Here is a 24182-nt window from a genome sequence, read left to right on the forward strand (position 1 = left end):
ATTATGGATCCATCCACGTACCAAAAAATGACCTTTATATTGCTGTATCCGCCTTCTTATTATCCACTTGTCCCCCAAAAATTTTCATTCAACTAAACTAGACTTGGTCCATTATTATTTTACGGATTATTTTATGTACTTTGATGTTGACGTAACGGAGTCCAAATCGTCAAACAACAATATGATTACACTTTGGTATTACTTTACTAACTTCAAAAGACAAAAGCAATAAAGAAGGAAAAAGCTGTCATTCGGTTACGTATCATTTTCTTTCGTATAGCGTTCTTTGACCATTGGAATGAACTCTGAACCTCCAACGAAATAATAACAAAGTTCCAAAACAAATAAAGGCCAAAGAGAGTGTAGAGAAGATTTATCCCAATGTGGATTAAGGAATTGCCATCCTTTTATTTATATATTCTTCTCCTAGGTTTGAAAGTAAGAAATGCATCGATCGAAAAGGAGGTTGATTAGCGAAATCAATTGATAAACGACTAAGAAAGAAGTTGAAAATAATCTCTATCGACCAATAATGAAATTAATTAGCGATCATGAGTTGATAAACGATCAAAGAAGGGGTTGCTTATTGATAATATAGGGTGATGATTGACACAAAAGTAATTGATAATTGACCAAGAAGGAGGTGGAAAATGATTTTCATCGATCGAAAAGAAAGTTGATTAGTGATCATTGAATTGATAAACGACCAAGAATAAGGTTGATTATCGACAATCAGAAAGAAACAAAACAAAACAAAAAAAATCGACAATCTTTCTTTTTTTATTCTTTAATCTAGTTAAATGATTATCCCGCACCAAAAAATAATTTGAGATCATGTACCTAATTAAATACTTAGAATAGGTAATTTATTCAAAGCACCGGAGAGTGTGTCCAGTTGTGCCATTAGCCAAGCCAAATGTCTTTACTGGATGCCTAACAATGTTTAAATGAAAAATAATCCCAGTATATTTATGATATTAAGATAAAAGATTGGGAGTGCTATAATGGATCTAATTTGACGTGTACGGCTATCAAAGGGTGAAATGATTGAATTTCTACATTATTGAGTTCATTTGAAAATTATCTGAATTGTTTAAAGTTTTAAAAAGAGATTGAGATAGTTGATAAGCTATCGAGTCAAGTTTATAGAGAAATACTACTAGTTTACATTAGTTTGAATTAATAAAATGAAAAAAAATCTTTCAATTAAAGAAAATGCAAAAAAATAGTTGATCAATCAAAAAGAAAGATATGTCAGTCACTTCCATTTATTGGAATCAGATCTCGTCTTCCTCCATTTGTTTGTCCAAACATAGCTCATTTATAATAAATAAATAATAACATATTCTGTGAAATTCATAAATTGGGGTCTGAGGAGTGAAATTCACAAATTGGGGTCTAAAGAAGTAGAGTATACACATACTTTAATCCCATCTTAGGAGGTAGAAAAGTTATTTTCGATAGACATCCTTAGCCCTTTATAATTAAAATGCGAGAAATAATCTTATAACGTTGGACTTTGAGTTTTATAACCACATCTAATAGTAGTAGACTCTATCACGCGTTAAATATAATATTTTATGAAAATTGAAATCAAGAAGTACAATTTTTATTTTAATATAAGTATGATTCCGCAAAAGAAGTATTAACTTGAACAGATTATATGTACAAATATGTAATAAAAACCATAACAACATAAATAGGATCAATATGAATAAGAAATAAAATTCAGAAAAAAATATGTCTTTAAGTCCGCTCTTAATCGGCACCAGTGTTTTAAAAAGCAGTTATGGGACTCGCCTCGGGGCTTGTCTCGGGGCGGGGCACTAGCAAAATGCCCCAGGGCTCACGTGCGGGGCTTAATTCCTGCGAGGCTTACGCCCTAAGCGTCCGATTGTACGCCCTAAACACGCCTAACGCCCAACGCTCGGGGCTCGCCTAACAGTTCTTACACAATTATATGTTAAATTCCTTAATTAAAACCGTTGACCCTCATAATTTTTTAACAAATGATTGATACTTAATAATTTTTCATTTACCGAAATAAGAAGATTGGGTATAACTCAAATAACAAGTCGTAGTATTGCATATTTACTATATGAGAACATCGTGAGGGTGAATATCACTTAATATTTCTTTTAAGAATACATAACCGAATTGTGAATTTTCACTTGTCATTGGTCTTTTGTCCTATGTATCAAAATTATCATATTTTATTATTTCTCTATTTGAAAGTAATTTTATTTTTATTCATAAAGGAGTTACGTTTCAATTATAATACTAATAAAGTTGTTTATAGGGAGATACAATGAATAGTATGTTAGTAATATTGTTTTAACAAATTGTGATTTTTTCGTTGTTTGAAAGTTAAGATGTTAGAGTTGATTTGCATTTCATAATAACTTTTATTTCATTGTATTGTTTATACTTGTAAGGTTATATATATATATATATATACTTTTATTTTATTTTTTTTATGTAATTTTACTTATTTAAAAATATTTATTATAATTATATTATTTTATGAAATACAAAAAATTAAATACCCATGGGGCTTACGCCCCGTGCCTCGGGGCTTACGCCTCACCGAGACATATGTAAAATGCCCCGCCTTATGCCCCTGCCTTTTTAAACACTGATCGGCACGAAGTCTCAATCACAAACTCCACATATATCTTTCTTCACCTGCATAAGAATATTAAAGAATCAATCAATGATAACTTATATGGATGTATTCAGATATTGTTTGAAGAAGTTAAGAAGGTCTGACAACTTTACACAACAAACATATTGATGAGGAAAAGGTAGAAAAAGAATCGTATTATTCATGGAACATTAGATATCTAGAAGGATATAACTTTTCTTTCCACTTTGGACTCATGTTTACACGGAACTGAAAGTAGGAGGAGATATTCCTCACAACTCAAAATAGAAAAAAGAGAAAAGGAATTTAGCTCCTAAACTAAAATCTTATAACGGAATAAAAAAAATACTCCTTAACCTAAAGGGAGTTGAAATTAAAGTGCTCGAAAACTTGACCTAAAATATCTAGCACTTTGTGTTTAATTTATAAATATATACTCATAACACCATATTAACTTAAACATTAGTTTCAATTTTTTGATTTTACAAATATGGTATATTACATAGTTTAAATAAGGAAGAATTTAATACACAAAAGAAAAGAGATAAACCTTTAATTTTTCTAACAAATAACAATAGACTACTTCACTATTCGAACAAAAAACACTAAAACCATACCACATCCACAAATAATATAAGAATGCACTGTTGTTACACGTGTTTCAGCTAATTAAAGAGACACATGGACACCAGGCTCCACTTCTAAACATAACAAATATTTCTTATTAGCTAGTTAGTGGTATTGCAATCCACACAAACTCATAGATACTCTTAAAAGTTTTTAACTAAAAGAAATTAAGAAAGACAGAAAGGAAGATGAGGATGAATGCAAGAAGATGACTTGAATCAAAATCAAAATAAGAAGACAAACGAAGAAGTAAAAGAAGCCGCATTGAGAAATCCTAACCAATCTTAGCAATTGCCTTTCTCATGACACTCCGATCCCTTCTCTGTTCTTCCTCTGTCCATGAACTTCCTTCCTTGATTTTTCTTTCATAATTTCCTGAATCTTTTGTAGATATTCCAGTAGTACTTTTCTTCACGCCAAACAATTTGATGCACTTGCCTTTCTCACTCCACGGTCTGTGATTATGCCCTTTGCGACCACACAACGTGTGGTTCCTACCTTGCTAATTTTCTCTTAAGTTGCCACAATAATATCAAGAAGAATAACACAGCTGATTTGGCACTCTATGAAATCAAGAAGAAAAACAGAAGATTGTAGAATATGGTGAATCGTATTCTCAGACTAGAGTGATGATAAAGTTTTTTTTCACAGATGTAATAATAGGTCTTGCGAGTTATCACTCTAGAATTCCTTAATTAGAGGCAAAGTGACAGTACTATAATTTGTAGTCTTTCAGAAAATTTAAAATCATCAACAAGAATTATGATAAGCTCCATACCATTAAAAGTGTCTTTTTTCACCATCCAAGTGCACATGTAATATCCGCTCAAAATTTTCTGCAAAAACCAAAGGCACAAACAAAAAGAAAAGCAAGCACAAAACTTACATCTCCTTACATAAAGAGCAACGCCTTTCTTATATTGATTGGTTTGCATGTTAATATTCAACAAATAATTGTTTCTCCTAAAATTATGCACGTAAAAAATACATTAAGCAATATATTACATACATATTTATGTCCATATCACTTGATATACCCAAATCCACATTCAACAGAGAAAGGACACAAGAGTCTTGCTAACATATAGTAGTGAATATATAGTCACATAGGTTTAAATTCACATACCCCCCAATAGATATTTAGCCTAATATCATAACAAGTAAATAGATAAGGCCATGGCATTAATTGAATACCACTTCTAGACTAAATAGGATTTATACCCCCAACATACGTGCAGCAAATTGGGAGCTTGGGACCTCTTTGAATACCGACGGCTTAGAAGTCATAATTGGAAAGGAAAATATATATTATTAGTGTTGTACTACTACAAGGTTTTATGTCAAAGCCAAAAAGGACTTTTATGGTAGTTATTATTTTGCCAAAAATAACGATAAGTTTTTTATTTTTTCCAAAAAAATAAAAAATTGCCAAAATGCAAAAGGACTCCAAAAATAACTGTGTTTTTTTTTTTTTTTTTTACTTTTCTACGAAATAAAATAGGTGAAATATTATGAAGATAAGTAAATAATAATTTGAGAAAAATAGTAAATCACAATTTTGTCTATTGTAGAGTCTTTTAATGAAGGGCAAAAAGTTTAATCAACATTTTTAAGGCCCTTCGTGGCTTTAATATAAACTAGTCTCTATGAACGTGGAGTTGCACGTTATTACCGGTCTATCTTAACCGTAGTAAAAATATTATATAATATTATTTTTAGTTATATACATTTAATTTATGAGTTAATGAAATATTACTATAGTATAAGACTGTATCTACTTAATTATTAGTTAAATTTGATATTCTCGATAATACTCAAACCGGAGATTTATGTCTCTTGGTCATAGTTATGACTATAAACGATCTATTATCAACTAGGAGGGGAGTTTACAAATTAAAAGTCTTCACAAATTAACCAAAGATTTACCTCTAGAAACTGATTTTCGTGTGCAAGTACTGTGGCAATGGCTGCTAAAGCCGTTTATTAAAGAATTTCATGCACTGCTAAAAAATTTCTATTTTCCCACTGAAAAATGTTCAGTGGCTATTTCCCACTGAATGTCGGTGAGAAAAATCTAAATAGTAGTGTTTTCAACTGAAAAGTTAAGAAGTTTCCCAACATTTCAATGAGAACCTATTTCTCACCATGCATTTTCCGAGTAAGCTAATTCGGTGGGAAAATCACGTTTTATAGCATAAATTTCTTACTGAATATCGATGAGAAAAACATTTGTTTCTAGTAGTGATGAGGCAACAAAACCCTTATTTTTTTGTAAGAAGTGGTTTAATGCTTTTATCAATCATGAATTCATACGCTTTAAAACTTCAAGAATGTGCAGGACATTATATCAAAATAGTTGGAAATTGATTACATTCAGATGAGGATTGAACTTTACAATTTTGTCCAATTGATAATATTGTTGAAGGAATAATAGCTTTTGAAAAATATAAAAGTCATATTTTAATCTCACACCATTTCTTTTTTCTCTTCTTCTTCGTAAGAGATTTTTAATTATTATAGCATCCCAGCATCTTTCCCTTCTTTTAACCAAAGCAGTATTTATTTGCGTATGAAGTGACCTTGAGTGAGTTGGACTCATTTATTTATACTGAAAGGATAATTTTAAAGATTTGGTTCCAACAAAGCAAAGAAGACCAAATCGAGAGTTAGTTTCTATTTAAAATAGCCTGTCGATTTATGTAAATGGATTAATATAAATATCGTTAAATATTTCAAAAATGTTTTGATCAACCAATATTTACATTCGTGTTTTTATTTAACCCAAGAGGAAAATAGATTAAACAGTTATGAAGTCTACCAACAAAAATCAACAAAATTAGGTTTTGCCTTTAGTTAAGTATCCCAAAGTCAATTAGAAACAATATAAAATAATTTCTTTTCTGTTTGAGGATTGCTACGTTTCCTAGAGAAAACACATTATTATACAAACCCATACAAGCAAAGGACGAATTAGAAGTATACTCAAACTCTTCATCCACGAATATTAATAGTAGCATGACATTAAATAAGTAGTACAATTTTGTCCTTTTGATTAAAAAACTAATCTAGTTTTAAAGGGCATAAAGTCGTTTAATATTAAAAGGATATTTTGGCCAATCAACATTTATATTCATGCTTTTAAAATAATATAGATATAGATAGATTATTTTGAATTAATAAAATGAAAAAAATCTTTCATTTAAAGAAAATGCAAAAAAATATTTGATCAATGAAAAAGAAAAAGATATGCCAGTCAGTTCCATTTATTGGAATCAGATCTCGTCTTCCTCCATTTGTTTGTCTAAACATAGCCCATTTATAATTAATAATAACATATTTGGTGAAATTCACAAATTGAAGTCTGAGGAGTGAAATTCACAAATTGAGGTGTGAAGAGGTAGAGTGTACACAGACTTTACTCTCATCTTAGGAGATATAAAAGAAATTTTCACTAGACCCTCTTAGCCCTTTATAATTAAAATACAAAAAAATAATCTTATAAAAAAGTTTGTGTTATTTTCATGTGTAAAAATAAAAGTATTTTGTGATTTGATTTCATATTCATAAATATTCAATTCAGAATTTTGTAATGATCACTAATGAAAGTGAAAAAAGTAAAAGTGGGGCCGGGAGGTGAAAAGAAAACATTCGAGGACTTCAACGGAAATTCAAGCAAAAGCGGGGACCACAAGACAAACAAACTTTCCCGTTTCCCGCCGGCATTTGTCCGATCAACAAGCCAGCATAGTTAGTACTTCCGAAACCGAAAATCAGAACAATTAGAACCTGTTTGGATGGACTTAAACTTTTGTTATCTTTACCCGAATTCAAAGTATTAAAAGCACCTAAAATAAGCCAATCCAAACAGGGTCTTACAAAATTTTGAAGATGGAAGACAATCAATTGCGATTGTTCATGGAATCAGGAATTTATAAGCTTAACTCAAACGCCTTATTCATCGACCCGGTTCGAATACTGAACCGTTCTTACACCCGGGTTAGGGTTTCGCCTGCTACATATTACTCTCGGTTCTTCGATTCCTCGAATTCAACACAATCTCCAAAAGCTATCGAAGATTCTAGAAAACGAAAACGTAAACAGAAGAAAAAGCCTCAGTCTCTCAATGAACGCGAACAAATCGCCGATCAACGTCATCAGGTACCGTTAAATTTAACTTTTTCTTCCAATTTAAGTTAATTGTGAGGAATACTACTGAAAACACTGCTCGCACTACTTCCTCGTGACAGAATAAAAGTTTTAATTTCAAAAAAGTTTACCTATTACTGTATAATCAATTTAGAGCTGCTTATTTTCTATGCGTTTAGCTTCCGTTTGGTCACAGATTTTGAAGTAGAAATTTGAAACTTGAAAATTTGAGTTTTTGAAGTTGTGCCGTGGCCAAGCAGATAATTTGAAGATAAATTTTCAAAATCTGATCCAAAATCTATGGCCAAACGCTAGCTAAGCCTATGATGCGGAGTACACGTGAGCACACTATATTCAAAATAATTTATCGGCTATGTTCAATATACATCTGCTTATCGTCTGTGTATTAAGTAGGCATTTGGTTATAGATTCCAAATATTTTTCACTTTATTTGGAATTTATGGAGTTGGAATTGAAGATTGAGTTGTGTTTGGTTATAGTTTTTGCAAAGAAAGAATATTTGGAATGATGTTCATGTTTAAATGTACTAACTTCGAAACTAAAAGTGAGTTGGAAAACAAGTTAGAAGCTGTTTTCCAAATTTGAAAGACAAGTTCAAGTTGGATTTGAAATATTCATGGCCAAGTGCTGATTTCCAAATAAAGTGAAAAATTATTCTGGAAAAAGGTGAATAATTTTTATGGCCAAACGGGTTGAGTGTGACATTTGAGTAGTAACTCTTTGTTTCACTGCTTTGTGTTGAAGGAGGTGAAGCCGTTTTTGTTGAAAGCGCATGAAGCTCTGCTTGAAGCTACTGATCTTTTGAAAGATTTGAGAAATTTGAGGAATGATGGATGTGCTGCGGGGGGATGTAAGGAGTTGTCGCAGGAAAGTAGTGAGCTATCCTTTCTGGAGCTCGGAAGTGTTTGGCAAGCTCCGTTGTATGAGATTGTTCTCAATTGCCATCAAGATGATAAAACTTCCCAAGATGGAGGTATGCTTAACTTACAATAGTTTTCTATGATGCATTCCTGTGTAAATGGGCTTAATGGTTCCCCTCGTGTACAAAATGCTCCCTGACTAGTGTGTGGGGATAGCGAGAGTGGGTGGATACTTTATGTGGTATTCCTTGCGTTTCTGCAAAAGAGGCTGTTACCGTGCTTTGCTCCCGTGACCTGTTGGTCATCAACGGTGCAACTCTACTATTTCCAAGTCACCCTTTATACATTTCAATACAAATTTAAGTAAATTATTAGCACATTTCTTTCGGTGCTGGCACGCTTATGTATTCTAGTTGTTTTCTGCATGGTTTCCAGGTTCAACACTTGTTCGGAGTATTGAGCAAAGAGTCACTCCTGCATTTAATAATCTAATTGCCAATGAGGAAAGCTGTGATATAGAGGCTGAGCTTTTCAATCACAAGTATATAATTCCCAAAAGGAGCTGTTTCTATATGGTATGATATGAAGCAGGTGCTTCTTTAGTTGTTTCATTAATTAGTCTATGTTGTAGGTTCATGCAAATGGAATTAAATATTTGCCTTTCTGAGAAATGCTCTTTTCTTTTCTCTCTCGAAAATCTCAAATCCAGAATCATTTGGATTTACTGATGGCTTTCATTTTTTTTTTACTTTGTGGTTTTGGTATCTTTGAATCTAATTTGTGTGCATGGGATTAGATCTGACTTTTTGGTTTTATTGTTCTTGGTGGCTTGAAGTCTGATTTGAGGCAGATTGACAATTTAATCCCAGGTAATGACCCAAGATCCTTTCTTCTTTCTGTTTGAGCGGGACCTACTGTCCAGTGCAAATGCGTATTAATTCCATTTGCATGGACCTGCAATGTATTGGGAAGTATACAGTTTACAGGCAGAAATCCTCATTTCTTGCCAAATATTAGTTTTCATGGTTAATGCATATGCTAAAATGCAGGAGCCGTCTGTTTAAACTTTGAGTGGTGTTTTCTTCTTTCAGCTGATTCTGATTGTGGCTTCAATCTCATAGTTCTAGACCCCCCTTGGGAAAATGGCAGCGCTCATCAGAAACTGAGGTGCGTGTTAATCCTTCCCGAGATTTGTCTCTCTTGCTTCTAGATTATTAGCTAGCTTTGCCTAGTATTTGTTTTCCAAGGGTTCCACTCTCTGCGAAGTTTTTTTTACCGAAGAATGTCAGAGAAGAACAGTTTATATCCTGTGCACCCTATAGGGGACGTCTTTAAATTTTGCGGTGGGGTGGGGGTGGGCAGACATAGGAAGGCAGTTGAACGAAACAGATATTGTACGTTTTGATTTCCTGTAAGTGACTAGAACGGGTCAATATTTGTCTGCTCTGTATATTAGAAGCTCAAACTATTAGAGATGAAGGTCTGTGTTGTAGATTGCTTCTATTCAATGTGTCGTTACATGTGGTTGCAGGTACCCAACTTTGCCTAATCGATACTTCTTATCTCTCCCTGTCAAGCAACTTTGTCATACCTCCGGAGCACTTGTTGCATTGTGGGTTACCAACAGGGAGAAATTGCGAGGTTTTGTGCAGAATCAGTTATTTCCCAAATGGGGAGTAAAATATGCAGCTAGCTTTTACTGGTTGAAGGTATCATTCTTCCCAGAACTGTGAGGCTATCTTTAAGCTGCCTTTTACCCTGAGAGAGAATGAGAAGGAGACAGATGAGGAATTTATAAAAACACTGATGAACAGTGATATTGACTTAAAAGTATGTGTTTTCTATTTTGATTTTTGTTATAGGTTAAGGCTAATGGGATGATGACTGGTGAATTGGACCTCTTTCATCACCGACCATATGAATGTCTTCTCCTAGGTTACTGTGATGGAAAGGTAAGCTTGTTCCATGCCTTGCAGTCGCCTTTGTTAAAGGCTTAAAGCTACTCTTTAATCACTTTTCCATGTCTTTGCAGGATACGCATTCTGGTAATTTAACAAAATTGAATCCCATACCGGATAATCAAGTGTTCATTAGTGTTCCCGGCGATTATTCAAGGAAACCGCCCATTGGAGGTAACCTGTCAAAGCTGCTACACCTTCTGGTCCTCATTTGATTCTTTTTCCTCTTTTCGATAGTGTCATTTTCCGTTTTTTCCCTTTTCAATTGGTCTTTACCTTTTTGGGTTGGGAAAGCGGGCTGGACTAGTGAAGTAATCTTGTTGATCTTTTCTACTATTTATCATCAGAATTACTGTCTGATAATTTCCTCTTACCTCATGTTACTAGAGCTGCTGCTAGATTATTTGCCGGGGTCTAGGCCTGCTCGCTGCATTGAACTGTTCGCTAGAGAAATGATAACTGGCTGGACTTCTTGGGGGAATGAACCTCTTCATTTTCAGGATTTGAGATATTTTGTTAGTAAGACAACTGAAAAATAACGGATCCTGGTAGAAACACCTCTTACTGAGAAGTTTCAGTCCAACGACATGGCACCCTGACGATTTCTCTTTGTATGTGGTTTTCTCCTTCCTTTTTAATCATCAGTGGAAGAATATTGTTATACTTGTATCATTTCGTCACATCAATTGTGGTTCCCGAATGTCTAATTTGTCTTTAGTAGTGCAGTTTAGGCATGGTGAAAGAAGTAGAGATAGCTTTTGTCTGCTATAATTTCATTTGAACTTTCTTCTCTAGAAGAAAGTCTTGCCCTGAGTATAATTGTTCGATACCCAAAAATTGCAGAGGTCTGGTTGCAACAACTATGATAAAACACTAGGAAAGGGGGATGACATGCATTATGTGTTCATAACGAATGGTTGTCTGCCATAAAAGTCCAACTCATGCTCTCTATGGAGTACATATATTCAAGTCGACAACTTTGTGAGTCCTTGGTAGCCTAGAAATCTCTATTTTTGTTTCAATTTCTACTGTAAAAAGTAGTTTTCAAGATTGAGGACTAAGATCTGGTTCATGGTTGAGCCTTTGTAATAGTAGCTAGAGTTGCTAAGTTCCTCTCATTTTTTAAAGTTGAAACCTAAATCTTTTAAAAAAAAAATATATTTAAAAATAATCTTTGACCAACTGAAGTCATTGGAAGTTTTTCATGCTCTAGCTCACAGAGTGCAGTTCTGGGTTTTGGAAGGCCATTTAAGTGCACGCAGTTGAAATTATGTGGATCAAGTGTAGAGGATATGTGTATCTTCTCTCTTTCTAAGTTGTTCAGATTAGTCTTCAACAAAAAAAAAAAGTTGTTCAGATTAGTTGTGCTTTAAACTCAAATTGCATCTTTGGACCTCAGAAGATTGTAACCCAATCTTGTGTAAGTAAGTCACACCCATTTGGGCTGAAATTGCCATAGTTTCTGCATATCTCATTATTGAGCAAGGCACACATTTTGGTTGGTAGTGTGTCAATCAAAGCTTTGAGCGTTGGCCTTAAGTTGGGAGAGCATGCTAGAACCTTCATTGCTATTATATCTTGGGATTTGGCCATTATGTGCACGAAATGGAACATGTATGACTTTGCGTTATCTATCTTTGCAACTTACTTGATCCGTTGATTATTTCTGCAGAATTGTGCTCAATTATGTAATATGCTATTTTGTTGATTGGTTGATTGATTAATGTATTATGCGTCTTTCTGACTTCCTTTTCCTATTTCTGTTCAGGGGGCCTTACGACAAAGTTTATATATCATATTCAATTCAATGTGATTGTTAATGACTTGAACCATCTGCTGGGAAGGCTTTGTCTCACTATTTCTTAGCCAGCCAACAACATTCACCACAGTATTTTGCACTAGCAACTCAAATTCTCTGTGAAAGCAATATTTTGAAGCTTTGCATTTTACAGATACCTCTGTTCAGTGCTGAACTAATTTCCTCGAACGCTTTCTTTTGAAACTAAACGTCAGTTGTGTATAAACATTTATCCTTCATTGGAGGTTGCCAGGGCAATGAACAGGACAAAGATACTTATTTCCAGTGGCCTTGTTTACGTTCTCTGTCATTTCGATGAATTAATCGTTTTCAGACAAGCAGTTGATATTTATGGGAAGTGGGCAATCTTTCCTTTGCTTTATGCTTGGGGCCTTAAGTTTTTCTAATTGAAAAAAAAAAAAAAAAAAAAAAAACTCCAAACGTATTACTACCATTTTCCCACCATTTTTTTTTTCTTCTGTTTTGGTTTTAAAAAATGAACACTCCTGTTACAATTTGTATACACCACAAAATTAATAAGTATACGAATGAAAATTTTAAGGTACCTTGGTGGACAACGGACATAGTTACCTAGTACATGTGCTAGTGGGAGATAGCATGTATTACGTGGAATTAGTTGAGCGCGCAAGTTGGTCCGGACACTATGTTTATTTAAAAAAGAAATTGAATGGAAAATTCAAGGTAAGTACTAAGTAGTACGTGTTTACACAGGCAAGTTTAAACACCTGAAGATGATATCGCATTCAATTATCCAAAAGTAGAAGCCGGTATATTTCATTAGTTTGCATTTCTGTACTTCACTGCAGCCACCACTTGCAAGGATAAATGATACTCCGGGAGTCCGGGGTAAAAGGATATCTCCATTGGATGGGAAAAGTCTTTTCTTATCCATTATGTCATTTGGTCTTTAGATAAGATACATACAAATAAAAATCGGTTGTAGTATTTAATCAGAACTGATAATGTTACTGCAGTTCAATTGGAGGTATAATTAATACCGAATTAAATATGGTACTGTATTAGTTATAATGTTATATGGAGTTCTACATGCAATTGTAGCAAAAGCATAGTCTAATCGGACGGAATATAGTTTGTCAATATAGCAAATGCATTCATTCGTTTGGTTAAAGAAACATTTTGCAGGACAATCAATAGAAAGATGTCCTGAAGGACCTTGTCAACAAGGTCGTTGTAGTATAGTGGTAAGTATTCCCGCCTGTCACGCGGGTGACCCGGGTTCGATCCCCGGCAACGGCGTTTTACACTTTTATAAAAGCTTATTTTATTCATTTTGTGTTTTAGTATTGTTTGTCCGATCAGTTAAGCACTTCAAGACTAATCAAGGTATTCATGCCAGCATGATGATAATCTCAGGATTATGTTTCTTTTAGCATTGGATAATCTAAGGTTAACTTTTACTTAACTCCTTTAAGATTTCGGTTTAGTATCTAAAATCATTTCCATTTTCCTCATTTTTACTTCTTTGAACATACAGCCAAGGTTGGCAAACTGTAGTTTCGCTTTCTCGAGGAACCAACTTGAAAAAATGTGGCCCAAATCACCCCATCATGTGGTCCATCAGAGTACACATACACTTCGGCATTTCCAAATTCCAACAACTGATGAATACCAATCGCTGCTGAATCACTCCAAAAGTTTGAAATAAACAAAAAAAAATCAACATTTCCGAATATAATCCTTACCTGATTCTAAACACACAAAAAAAAACTTGATTCATGATGCTGTATCCACAAATGCATTTCTATGCTTCCTCTGTTTCATAATAAGTGGTGTTTTTAGCTTATGTCCCCTTAAGAAATTGCTCACTCTCAGAAAATTAAGAGTGTTTTTACTAACTTACCCCTAATTAAATTTAGGCTTAATGCATATGCGGCCCCCTAAATTTATCTTTTTTTCATTTTGGCATCTCAACTAAATGTTGTTTCTATTGAACTCCTGAACTTGTCCTCAAGTGTGTCTATCAAACACGATCCGACTTACATAGTATTCCATCTTCAATGTAGCAACACGCTAATATATATTCTAATTTAATTATGTCATCTTTTAGCTACGATTAGCAGCAATTGAGAGGGGAAAAAAAGAGTAGTTCTTAATTATGCTGGCAGTGGAATGGCAGAATTAGGAGAAAGCGACACATCCATGACCTAAAGAATAGCTTACCACATGTCTAAAATATTACTCCACCTTCATTTCCCCAATTTAATTCTGCTTCTAATAAAAATCAGCTTTAGGGAGTTTGATAGACACACTTGAAGACGAGTTCAGAGGTTCAATAGGAACAACACTTAGTTGAGGTGCCAAAATGGAAAAAAGAGATAAGTTTAGGGGGTCTCATATGCATTAAGCCTTAAATTTACCTCTTTCTAAATCACATCTTTTCTAGAAAAGCTACTTAATTTTTGACTATGTAAATAAGGGTAAGTTTTGAAGAATAACATCAATTTCTTCTTGAAATTCTAAAGCACTACTTATTTTGAAACAAAATGAAAAACCTAAAACATCATTTATTTAGAAGCGGATGGAATATAAAATTATACAAACGTAGTCTGCTCGTCACACAAAATATTTCGCATTCACGCAAGATTCAGAGAAGGATCACATTATGTAAGTAGATACTCTAACATAAACATTAATGATTGATTCTACTACTTGAATTCGTAACCTAAAGCCATAAGGGGACTTCCAATTTCTTACAATAGGAATTGGTTTAATAAGGGCCATACTCAAGGAGTGTAATGTAGGCGAAGTCCTTTACATATGATTGAATTCACGACTTAACCAGTAAAGTATAGCTGAATATTAACATCCAATTTCTAACAATAGGAATTGGTTAAGTAACAAATCACCTTTCATTTTCAATTGTTAAATCAAGATTCAAATCACAAGCCTGAAAAATAAAGTATTACAACTGTTCTTTAGCTTCCCTGTTAAGCTCGGCCGTAAATTCCTTAAAAAATTGCTCACTCCCAGAAAATTAGAAGTATTTTTACTAATTTACCCCTAATTAAATAAGGGTAATTTTGAAAGAATAAGATCAATTTATTCTTGAAATCCTAGAGCACACTTTTTGAAACAAAATGAAAAACCTAAAACACCATTTATTTAACAACGGAAGGAGTATAAAATTATACAGACATAAGTCTGCTCGTCACACAAAATATTTCGTATTCACGCAAAATTCAGGGAAGGATCACACTAATGTAGGCAGATACTCTAACATAAACATTAATGATTGATTCGACTACTTGAATTCGTAACCTAAAGCCACATTGGGACTTCCAATTTCTAACAATTGGAATTTGTTTTAGGGAAAGGCCCCACGGATGGAGCATAATGTAGACAAGTCCTTTGACATAAGCGTTAGTGGCTGAAACTATAGGTGAATATGAACATCCAATTTCTAACAACAGGAATTGGTTAAGTGATAAATCACCTTTCATTTTCACTTGTTAAATCAAGATTCAAATCAAAGGATGAAAAATGAAATATTACAGACAATTTTTTTTTCTTCCTAATTTTCACGATAAGCAATATAATCAGCCAAAGCAATCAAAGGAGCAGCTTTACGTGGATCAAATTCAACCAACTGTTCTTTAGCTTCCCTGTTAAGATCTGCCGCAAATTCCTTAGCCTTTTCTAATCCCATAAGTTTCGGATACGTCGTTTTATCCACTGCCAAATCTTTTCCAGCAGTTTTTCCGAGCTCTTCAGATGACTTTGTAACGTCAAGTATATCATCAACTACTTGAAATAATAGTCCAATACATCTAGCAAAGCTCCTTAACTTGTCCACGTCATCTTCGTTCCCGCCACCTAGGATTGCTCCTAGTACTACTGAAGCTTCTAGTAATGCTGCTGTTTTGTGTATGTGGATGAATTCAAGCGTGTCTAATCCCACATTAGGGTTACCTGTTGGAAAAAAAAATAATCAAAATTGTAGGAAATTAATATTATTATTTTAATTCATATCTAGTAAAGATTTATATTCAAATTTATATAAGTATAGCTTCTTCTATTTTGAATTAAAGTTGATTTCATACTATTATAAATAGGACGGCTACTAGGTATTTTCGTATGACTGAGAGTGTGTAGAATTGTAGAGAAGTCCGTTTGGTCAAGCTTCTAAAATTAGAGCCGTTTGTGTTTGACCAATTTATGTAAAAAGTACTCGTACTTTTGTGCAATAGTCGAGGATCAATCGAAAACAATCTATTTACCCCACAAAGGTCGGGGTAAGGTCTGCCTAATTCCTACACTTTCCAGACCCTATTTTGTGGGACTACATTAGGTATGTTGTTGTTGTTGTACTTTTGAGCAGCAATTAATGTTTGATCAATCCCGTGGCGGATTCAGAATTTTCATTCAGGAGTTCAAAAAAAATAATAAAAGCTAAATATAATAAATAATGTTATCAATGGGAATCAAACTTAGGACGCTAGAGATAATTTTGAATATCTGGACCGCTTGAGCTAACTTTTTGCATTTGTTCAGAATAATCAACAGTTAATATACATACATAAAGACAAAAAAATTACTCTATATTACACTGTAATTTTTTTACCGAGGCACCCTCTAAATCCGCCCCTGAACCAACCTTTTAGAAAGTGATTCAACGTGTAATTTCTCGAAAAACGCTTCCCACAAAAGTGTTTTTAGCATACTTCTTTTAGTTTATGAAAAAGAGTTTCTAGTACTTCAGAAACACTTATTTTCTCTAAAAGATTGTCAAACAACTCACTTTTTAAAATAAACATCTTTATAAAAAAATAAGCATTTTTGCCTCCCAAAAACTTGGGAAACAAGCTAAGTTATGTTTAGTTTTTGTTTTTGCAAAAAAAATATTTAATTGTTTTTAAAATTCTAAATACAACTTCGCCAAATGCTGATTTTAGTGAAACACTTCTATGATTACCTGTAGAAGCTATATCCGCCACTTGTCCAGCTACTAACCCTTCAATTCCAATAGATTTCGCCAATTCAGCAACGGCAGCAACTATCCTCGCCGGCGAAACTCCCGTCGTCGCCGTAGCAATATACTCAAACGCAAACGCAAGTAACGAATCTCCAGCAAGCACCGCCACATCCTCACCGTACACTTTATGGTTCGTCGGTTTTCCACGGCGGAGATCATCATTATCCATACAAGGCAAATCATCATGAATTAACGACATCGTATGTATCATCTCGACGGCGCAAGCTGCCGGCACGGCCGCGCTTTGGTCGCCGCCGACGAGTTCGGCGGCGGCGAGGCAAAGCATTGGCCGGACACGTTTACCGCCGGCCAGAAGGGAGTAACGCATTGATTCGTGGATAACAGGTGGGTCTTTTATTATAATAGCCTCATCTAATGCTTTGTTTACAAGAATAGCCTTTTCTGCTACGTAGAGTTTGAAATTGAACTGCTCGGTAACAACTTTTTCATCTTCTTTGGTAGCTATAGCTGAAATGCTTATGGGTCTTGTTTGGGGTTTGATTTTGGGATTTTTGAGAGGGATTTTCATGAATCCATTATTGAAGGATTTATAAGGTAAGGTTTGATTCAAAACTAAACAAGCTTGAGCCCATGAATCAACGAGATTCATAGATCTCATTTTTTTTTCTGCGAGATTTGCGGTACTACTGCCTTGCAGAAAGTAAGCTAAAAATAGTGTTATGCAAGATGCAATTAAATAAATAAAATGGACCCTTAAATAGGATGGAGAAGTTGGACCGCTACTGTGTTTGTTCATTTTTTTGTGCGGATTGTCCTTCCTTTAGGATGGTCTTTAATTTTTGTCCTTCAAATTAGTGGTATTTGTGTTTTGCCCTTCGCCTCACCCTTCGCCAAATACTATACTTGAGGTTGTGGTTTTAAACTTCAGCTCAAATTCTGCCAATTTACAAATCTATCCACGCAAATTCTGCCTTAAGGCATAATTTTGCAAATTCTATCCATACAAATTCTACCTTACAGTTACATGGGTAGAATTTGCAAAGCCTTGCGATTTTTTTAAAATTTTTAACTGAGCAGGGATTTAAATTTGAAATCAAGATATTCTTAGTTTAAAATTTTTAACGTCACAAAATTTATCTTTTTATTCAAGTAAATTCATGTTCAACCACATAAATTCTTAATCCCTAGCTCTTCTTGAACTTCTTAATTTTTAAGGGAGTTGGCATAATTTGGTGATATTATGATATATACTTTATGTCCCTCTAGGCATAAGTTTGATTTTGAAGGATAAAAATTAAAGACTAGCACAAAATAGGGCTCAAAATGCAAATAAGCAGGCCAGCTTTCTGGATTGGGCCATAAGTCATAGCCAGTCCATTATAGACCCAACAATTTGGACTCCCAATTAGTTCGCACGATCGCTAAACTAAATTATATAGTACTATTATACTAATCCTTTAACCATCTTTATAGTATTAACAATTCTTTTTATACTATAATTCTTCAACCGTTAAAAAACCAAACTAAAGTATTTGCTGGCTCACGTTAACCTGGGATCAGAAAAACAGTTAAAGACCCTTTCTTCTTATCAACTAAGCAGGTTTTTTTTTTCTTGTTTCTTTATGACAGCAGCTATTTTTATTGTACTTGTAGTTGATTGTTTCCCTTTTCGCATAATCGATCACATTACTGTCAGTTGCTTAATCTCTAGAAACCCTTTATTTTGCTGATTATTTCAAGCTTCTTAAACTTGAATTCTGGTGTTTTGCTGATGTGTTTTGATCTGAGTGTTTGCAACAAATTTTTATATGCGGAAACTAAACTGCAACCACAAGCAAATATGAAGAAACAGGAATATTTTATTGATAAATGGTGTGGGTACAATCCTGTTTATTCCCTGGTTCTTTCCTCCTGAACTTTCTCTGTAATTCGAGTGCCGTTAGTAGCGTATTTCTTGAATGTAGGATGACCTCCTTGTGATGTATTTGATCTTTAAGAACGTCGGACAGTTTGATAAAGGCAGTATTTGATGCCTTGATCTCTTCTGAATACCCTTGAGTTTATGGGATATTCGAGATGTCTTTTCAAGGGATTATGTGCCCCTTTTTATATAAGTGTGAGCTAGGGTTTAGGGTAGAGTAGCCTCCAAGAAACCCAACGGACCTTTGAATTGGAAGATGGACTGGACTCGTCTTGTACAGTTCCATAAAATTTCGATGTCTACACTGAGCTGATTGTTTATCCTGTCTGTTCTTCTTGTTTTTTTCTGGGTTTGTTTTAATTTTACTTTCAAGAGACTATTTGTTTATCGATTCCCCTAAAGTTTCAGTCTTTGACTTGGATCATAGTTTGCACCGACTAGGTTTAAATTCTTTAGATGCTCAGTTTTCTTATGGGTCTGTTGTTGTCTTACTACTATTTGTTAAAAAAATTAACTTGATAGGAATGAATTATACTTTGTATTTGACAATTTTTCTCATAGACCAGAGTTGGTTACTTGTCCTTTCTGCCTAGCCTCCCTGTGCGAAGATCAATCGGATAATTTCAACAACAACATACCCAGTGTAATCTCACAAGTGGGGTCTGGGGAGGGTAAGATGTACGCAGACCTTATCTTTACCTTTATGGGGTAGAGAGGATCAATAGGGTAATTCTAAGTGAAAAATTTAGTTAAATGGTTTTACTCATCACCAATGGATAAATAGGTGATGTGGAGAGTTGGAATACAAAAATGACCTTTTTTTTTTTTTTTACCATTAAGGTAAATTCTCGGAAGACCCAATTTCACAATTTAGGACGTGCTCCTGAAATCCTTATAAAATATGGGAAGAAATGATACTCTGGTCTTTTTCGATATAGCTTCAGCAAATTTAATGTATTTGCAAGTTGTTATTTTTGTTAGGAAAGAAAAACGACGCGTAAATAGTTTCATGTACTTCGAATTGTCTTTCGTGCTCCAAATATGTTATATGTTTTCTCTTGTAGGAACCATGAGTAAGTTGTTTAGAGTAGAAGAAGAGCAGAGAGAACAAGCTGAGAATGCAAATGGAAAGCCACCAGTCAAGAAACAAAGTGCAGGAGGTGGTTTCTTTTTGCTAACTCCTTTGAACTTTTTTGCTTAACTAATGCTTTAACCATTTAACATTTACCAGCTAAATGTTGTTTCTACTGAGTGCTTTCTACACAACAAGTTGCTCATTTTAGATCTGATTTATTATATAGCCCTCGATTGGTGAGATATCACGTGTTTTGAACATGTGAGGTTAACTAGTGATTTAACCATATAGCATCTTGCGACAAAATTGTGCTAAGAGTTTCCTACATGACAAATCGATCATTAGATATCCTGAATTAGTCTTAGATAGTCTTGGTAGGCTGAAAAGTGGAAGGCTAGAAGGACGGGAAATTATCGAGAGTTGGAAATCACTCAGATTCTTCTATAGGCTTGGAACGTATTTCTCATGAGTAGTCCCAAAAAATGCTTTATAGAGGTTGGCAGCTTATTACCTATACCACCACACTATGCAAAACCCACCTGCTGTCTGAACACCCTTAGTAGTCCCACCTGGGACCAGCCCCATTTTCTTCTTCTTCTTCTTCCGATTCATAATTCTATATATCACAGAAAAGAAAGATTTTTTTTTAATTTTGAGAGAGCAAATTTTTCTTCAAAATCAAGAAATTTTAGGGGAAAATGATGTGGGAAGCTGGGGGTTCGGTGGCGTCGTCTTCTGCGGCAGCCGACGGTGGTGGTAGTGGTAGTAGTGGGAGGAGGAACCATCTCGGAGGGAAAGAGAGAACAATAGGAGAAGAGAAAGGAGGAGGAGAGGAATGGAAGTTAAGATTTATACAGGGTTAAGAGCACAAGGGAACTATAATCTTCCTAAACATGGTGATAACTGATAACAATGAGGTAAGGCTCTTTGTGCTGAAGCTGGCTGGATCGTTGAGCCTGATGGCACTACTTATCGCAAAGTTACTAACTTTTCTCTCTTTTATTTGCTTTCTCCTTTATGTAAATTGTAGTATTTGTCTTAGTTGTTGCTTACTTAAATTAATGGGGTGATGGGTTGTTGCTTGGATTTTGGTTGGATCTGTAGATTTGGTAAATGGGTTTGCTGAATCTTGGATCAAGATTATCTTTTTTATCTGTTTACAGTGGATTTTTTACTGTTTTATTGGTTTCTGATAAAAAAAAGTTGATAGTGATGTGGCATGTGCGACCCCTATGAAGGATCCTTCAGCTGTGGGTATACAGAGTGCGAAGGAGCTGACATCTGCAGCTGAGCCACCAGTCGGTATCCAAGAAGATTGGGTTGCCTGTGATAAATGTCAGAAGTGGCGTCTTCTTCCATATGGTACAGAAATCAAGCAACTACCTGAGAGGTGGCTTTGCAGTATGTTAAACTGGCTGTAAGTTTTCTGCAGTTTTAGGAACTTTTAATCTATTTTCGTGGTTTATTCAAAGTCTTAGCCTATCGAGTGTATGCATGTTCCAATACTCTGCCTAGTTATCTGTCTTTTGTAAATAGATCCCTGAATTGCTATAATTTGGTGATAACAAACCAAAATTAATTTTTTGTAGTCCTGGAATGAACCATTGTGACATTAGCGAGGAGGAGACGACAAGAGCTCTGCGTCACCTAAATAGCCTTCGAGGTAAATGCTCCTGAAGACCTGAAATCTTTATAAAATATGGAAAGAAATGGTACTCTGGTCTTCATCGATATAGCTGCAGCAAATTTTATGTATTCGAAGGTTGTTATTGTGGTTAGGAAAGAAAGATGGGAAAATAGTTTCATGTACTTCGAATGGTATTTCGTGCTCCAATTATGTTACATGTTTTCTCTTGTAGGGACCATGGATAAGTTGTCTAAAGTAAAAGAAAAGCAGAGAGAACAAGGTGAGAATGCAAATGGAAAGCTACCAGTCAAGAAACAAAGTGCAGGAGAGTTGCGTCTTCGTAAAGGTGGTTTCTTTTTCCAACTCTTTTGAACCTTTTTAGGTTAACAAAGGCTTTAACCATTTAGCATTTAGAAAGTTGTTTTTACTGAGTGCTCTCTGCACAACAAATTGGTCATTTAAATCTGATTTATGATATAGCACTAGTGGTGATATATCATCTGTTTTGGACATCCTAGGTTAACTAGTGATTTAACCATTTAGCATCTTGCAACATAATTTTACTAAGTGCTTTCTTCAAAGCTCTTTCTGCTGAAGCTGGATGGGTCGTTGAGCCTGATGGCACTACTTATCGCAAGGTTACAAAAAAAAAAATTCCCTCTTTTATTGCTTTCTCCTTTATGTAAATTGATGTATGGGTTCTACTATCCGTCTTAGTTGTTGCTTATTTAAATTAATGGGGTGATGGGTCTTTGCTTGTATTTTGGTTAGATGTACAGATTTAGAAAATGGGGTTTGCTGAATTTGGATCAAGATTATCTTTTTAATCTGTTTACTGTTGATTTTTGACTGTTTTAAGTGTTTTCTGATAAAAAAAAAAAAAGTTGATAGTCACGTGGCATGTGAGACCCCTATGAAGGATCCTTCAACCGTGGGCCTACAGATTGCAAGGGAGCTGACATCTGGAGCTAAGCCACCAGTTGCTCCTGTCGGTATAGTCCAAGAAGATTGGATTGCCTGTGATAAATGTCAGAAGTGGCGTCTTCTTCCATATGGTACAAAAATCGAGCAACTGCCCAAGAGGTGGCTGTGCAGTATGTTAAACTGGCTGTAAGTTTTCTGCAGTTTTAGTAACTTTTAATCTCTTTTCGTGGTTTATTCAAAGTCTTAGCTTATCGGGTGTATGCATGCTCCAATACTCTGCCTAGTTATCCGTCTTTTGTAAATAGATTCTGCATTGCTATAGTTTTTTGATAACAAATCAAAATTAATTTTTTGTAGGCCTGGAATGAACAATTGTGACATTAGTGAGGAGGAGACGACAAGAGCTCTGCATGACCTAAATAGCCTTCGAAAAAATGCTGGTACAAGTGGGGCTGGAGTAATTTCAGCTGATATGCATGCCTACCGGAGGAAAGAAGAAACATTAGTTAATTAAGAGAAACACCAACCTAATTTTCACAGTGATGATACTTCTTTGATTTTTCTATTATTTTTTCCGCAGATAAAGGACCAATATTATTTGAAATTGCCAAGAAAAAAAAAGAATCAGGGTGATAATGGGAAACTAGTCTTGGTAAATATATTTGAAATTGCCAAGAAAAAGAAAGTATCAGGGTGATGCTGGAAAACTAGTCTTTCTTGGTAAATATATATGATAACAAACTTCAATATTTTTTACGTGTACAAATGTATGAATATTATTTACCAAAATTAATTAATATATCTTATTCAAGTAGCTTGTGCTTGTTTTCTATTTAACATTTTGAAAAATGTAAATTCAAACTTTTTTTAAAATTTTTAGTCAATTGCTTAAGAATAACTGTTTCTTTATTCAATGGAATATGAATTATTATTTTTTTGCTTTCTAAGTAACGGGTGCGCGTATGGGTGTAGTGAGCAATGAGATTTAGCCAACTGGCTTATTACAAAATCACATGGCAAGTCAAAAAGTGAACAAGTAAAAGTGCATGGAGGAAATAAATATGTATCGGAGAATTAAAATTGAAGTGCTTACGTGTATACATGAGAAGAGAATAAATATTCAGCACTATGACATGTGTTCACGTGGAATTTATTAATTCTTAAAGAATGTGAAAAGTCAAAAGTGAACAAGTAAAACTGCACGGAAGAAATAAATTTGTGTAGGAAAATTAAAATTGAACTGCATACGTCTATATATGAGAAGAGAATAAATATTCAGCAAGAACGTGAAAAGTCAAAAGTGAACAAGTAAAAGTGCACGGAGGAAATAAATGTGCCGGAGAATTAAAATTGAAGTGCATACGTCTATACACGAGAAGGGGATAAATATTAAGTACTGTGACATATGTCCACGTGGGATAAAATGTAGTTGGTTAAAGTGTACAAGTTATATAGCTTTTGGTACAAGCATTCATTGCGTGTACAATTTATAAAGCTTTCGGTACAATAAGGTATTGCGGTGTTGGTCCCTCTTAGCCATCTATAATAGAAATATTAGGGCAATGCAACAACATGAGGTGTAGTTAATTTTAAAGTTGAGTGTATT

At 34.5% G+C, this 24182-nt stretch overlaps 3 protein-coding genes and 1 non-coding gene across 12 annotated transcripts; 3 read left to right on the plus strand and 1 right to left on the minus strand.

Moving 5' to 3' along the window:
• The first annotated feature begins 6866 nt into the window (after nucleotides 1–6866).
• On the plus strand, nucleotides 6867–12339 carry LOC132627969 (methyltransferase-like protein 2). 2 transcript variants are annotated; one of them, XM_060343615.1, is made up of 11 exons: nucleotides 6867–7429; nucleotides 8183–8411; nucleotides 8734–8873; nucleotides 9134–9167; nucleotides 9390–9465; nucleotides 9830–10007; nucleotides 10161–10250; nucleotides 10331–10430; nucleotides 10644–10867; nucleotides 11100–11237; nucleotides 12025–12339. In XM_060343615.1, exons 1-9 carry the CDS (start codon nucleotides 7160–7162, stop codon nucleotides 10793–10795), a joined length of 1269 nt encoding a protein of 422 aa, XP_060199598.1. In that variant the 5' UTR covers nucleotides 6867–7159; the 3' UTR covers nucleotides 10796–10867; nucleotides 11100–11237; nucleotides 12025–12339. The 2 variants fall into 2 exon arrangements, with proteins under 2 accessions (XP_060199598.1, XP_060199597.1); XM_060343614.1 differs by lacking the exon at nucleotides 11100–11237.
• Nucleotides 12340–13260: 921 nt separating this feature from the next.
• TRNAD-GUC (transfer RNA aspartic acid (anticodon GUC)) lies at nucleotides 13261–13332 on the plus strand. Its single transcript has one exon. It is a non-coding gene; the product is annotated as a tRNA-Asp (tRNA).
• A 2177-nt stretch (nucleotides 13333–15509) lies between these two features.
• LOC132627971 (geranylgeranyl pyrophosphate synthase, chloroplastic-like) lies at nucleotides 15510–17772 on the minus strand. The gene is made up of 2 exons (XM_060343617.1): nucleotides 17009–17772; nucleotides 15510–16005 (listed from the first exon to the last, which is right to left on the minus strand). Exons 1-2 carry the CDS (start codon nucleotides 17685–17687, stop codon nucleotides 15608–15610), a joined length of 1077 nt encoding a protein of 358 aa, XP_060199600.1. The 5' UTR covers nucleotides 17688–17772; the 3' UTR covers nucleotides 15510–15607.
• Nucleotides 17773–18475: 703 nt separating this feature from the next.
• On the plus strand, nucleotides 18476–23390 carry LOC132627973 (B3 domain-containing protein Os07g0563300-like). Of its 8 annotated transcripts, none has more exons than XM_060343619.1 (7): nucleotides 18476–18629; nucleotides 20015–20110; nucleotides 21229–21442; nucleotides 21615–21688; nucleotides 21885–21998; nucleotides 22537–22762; nucleotides 22934–23390. In XM_060343619.1, exons 2-7 carry the CDS (start codon nucleotides 20020–20022, stop codon nucleotides 23088–23090), a joined length of 876 nt encoding a protein of 291 aa, XP_060199602.1. In that variant the 5' UTR covers nucleotides 18476–18629; nucleotides 20015–20019; the 3' UTR covers nucleotides 23091–23390. The 8 variants fall into 8 exon arrangements, with proteins under 8 accessions (XP_060199602.1, XP_060199608.1, XP_060199610.1 ...); XM_060343626.1 differs by having other exon boundaries at nucleotides 18591–18629; nucleotides 21236–21442; XM_060343621.1 differs by lacking the exon at nucleotides 18476–18629 and adding an exon at nucleotides 18735–18901.
• Nucleotides 23391–24182: the final 792 nt, after the last annotated feature.

The sequence above is a fragment of the Lycium barbarum genome, chromosome 2 (genome assembly GCF_019175385.1).
Source record: "Lycium barbarum isolate Lr01 chromosome 2, ASM1917538v2, whole genome shotgun sequence".
Lineage (NCBI taxonomy): Eukaryota > Viridiplantae > Streptophyta > Magnoliopsida > Solanales > Solanaceae > Lycium > Lycium barbarum.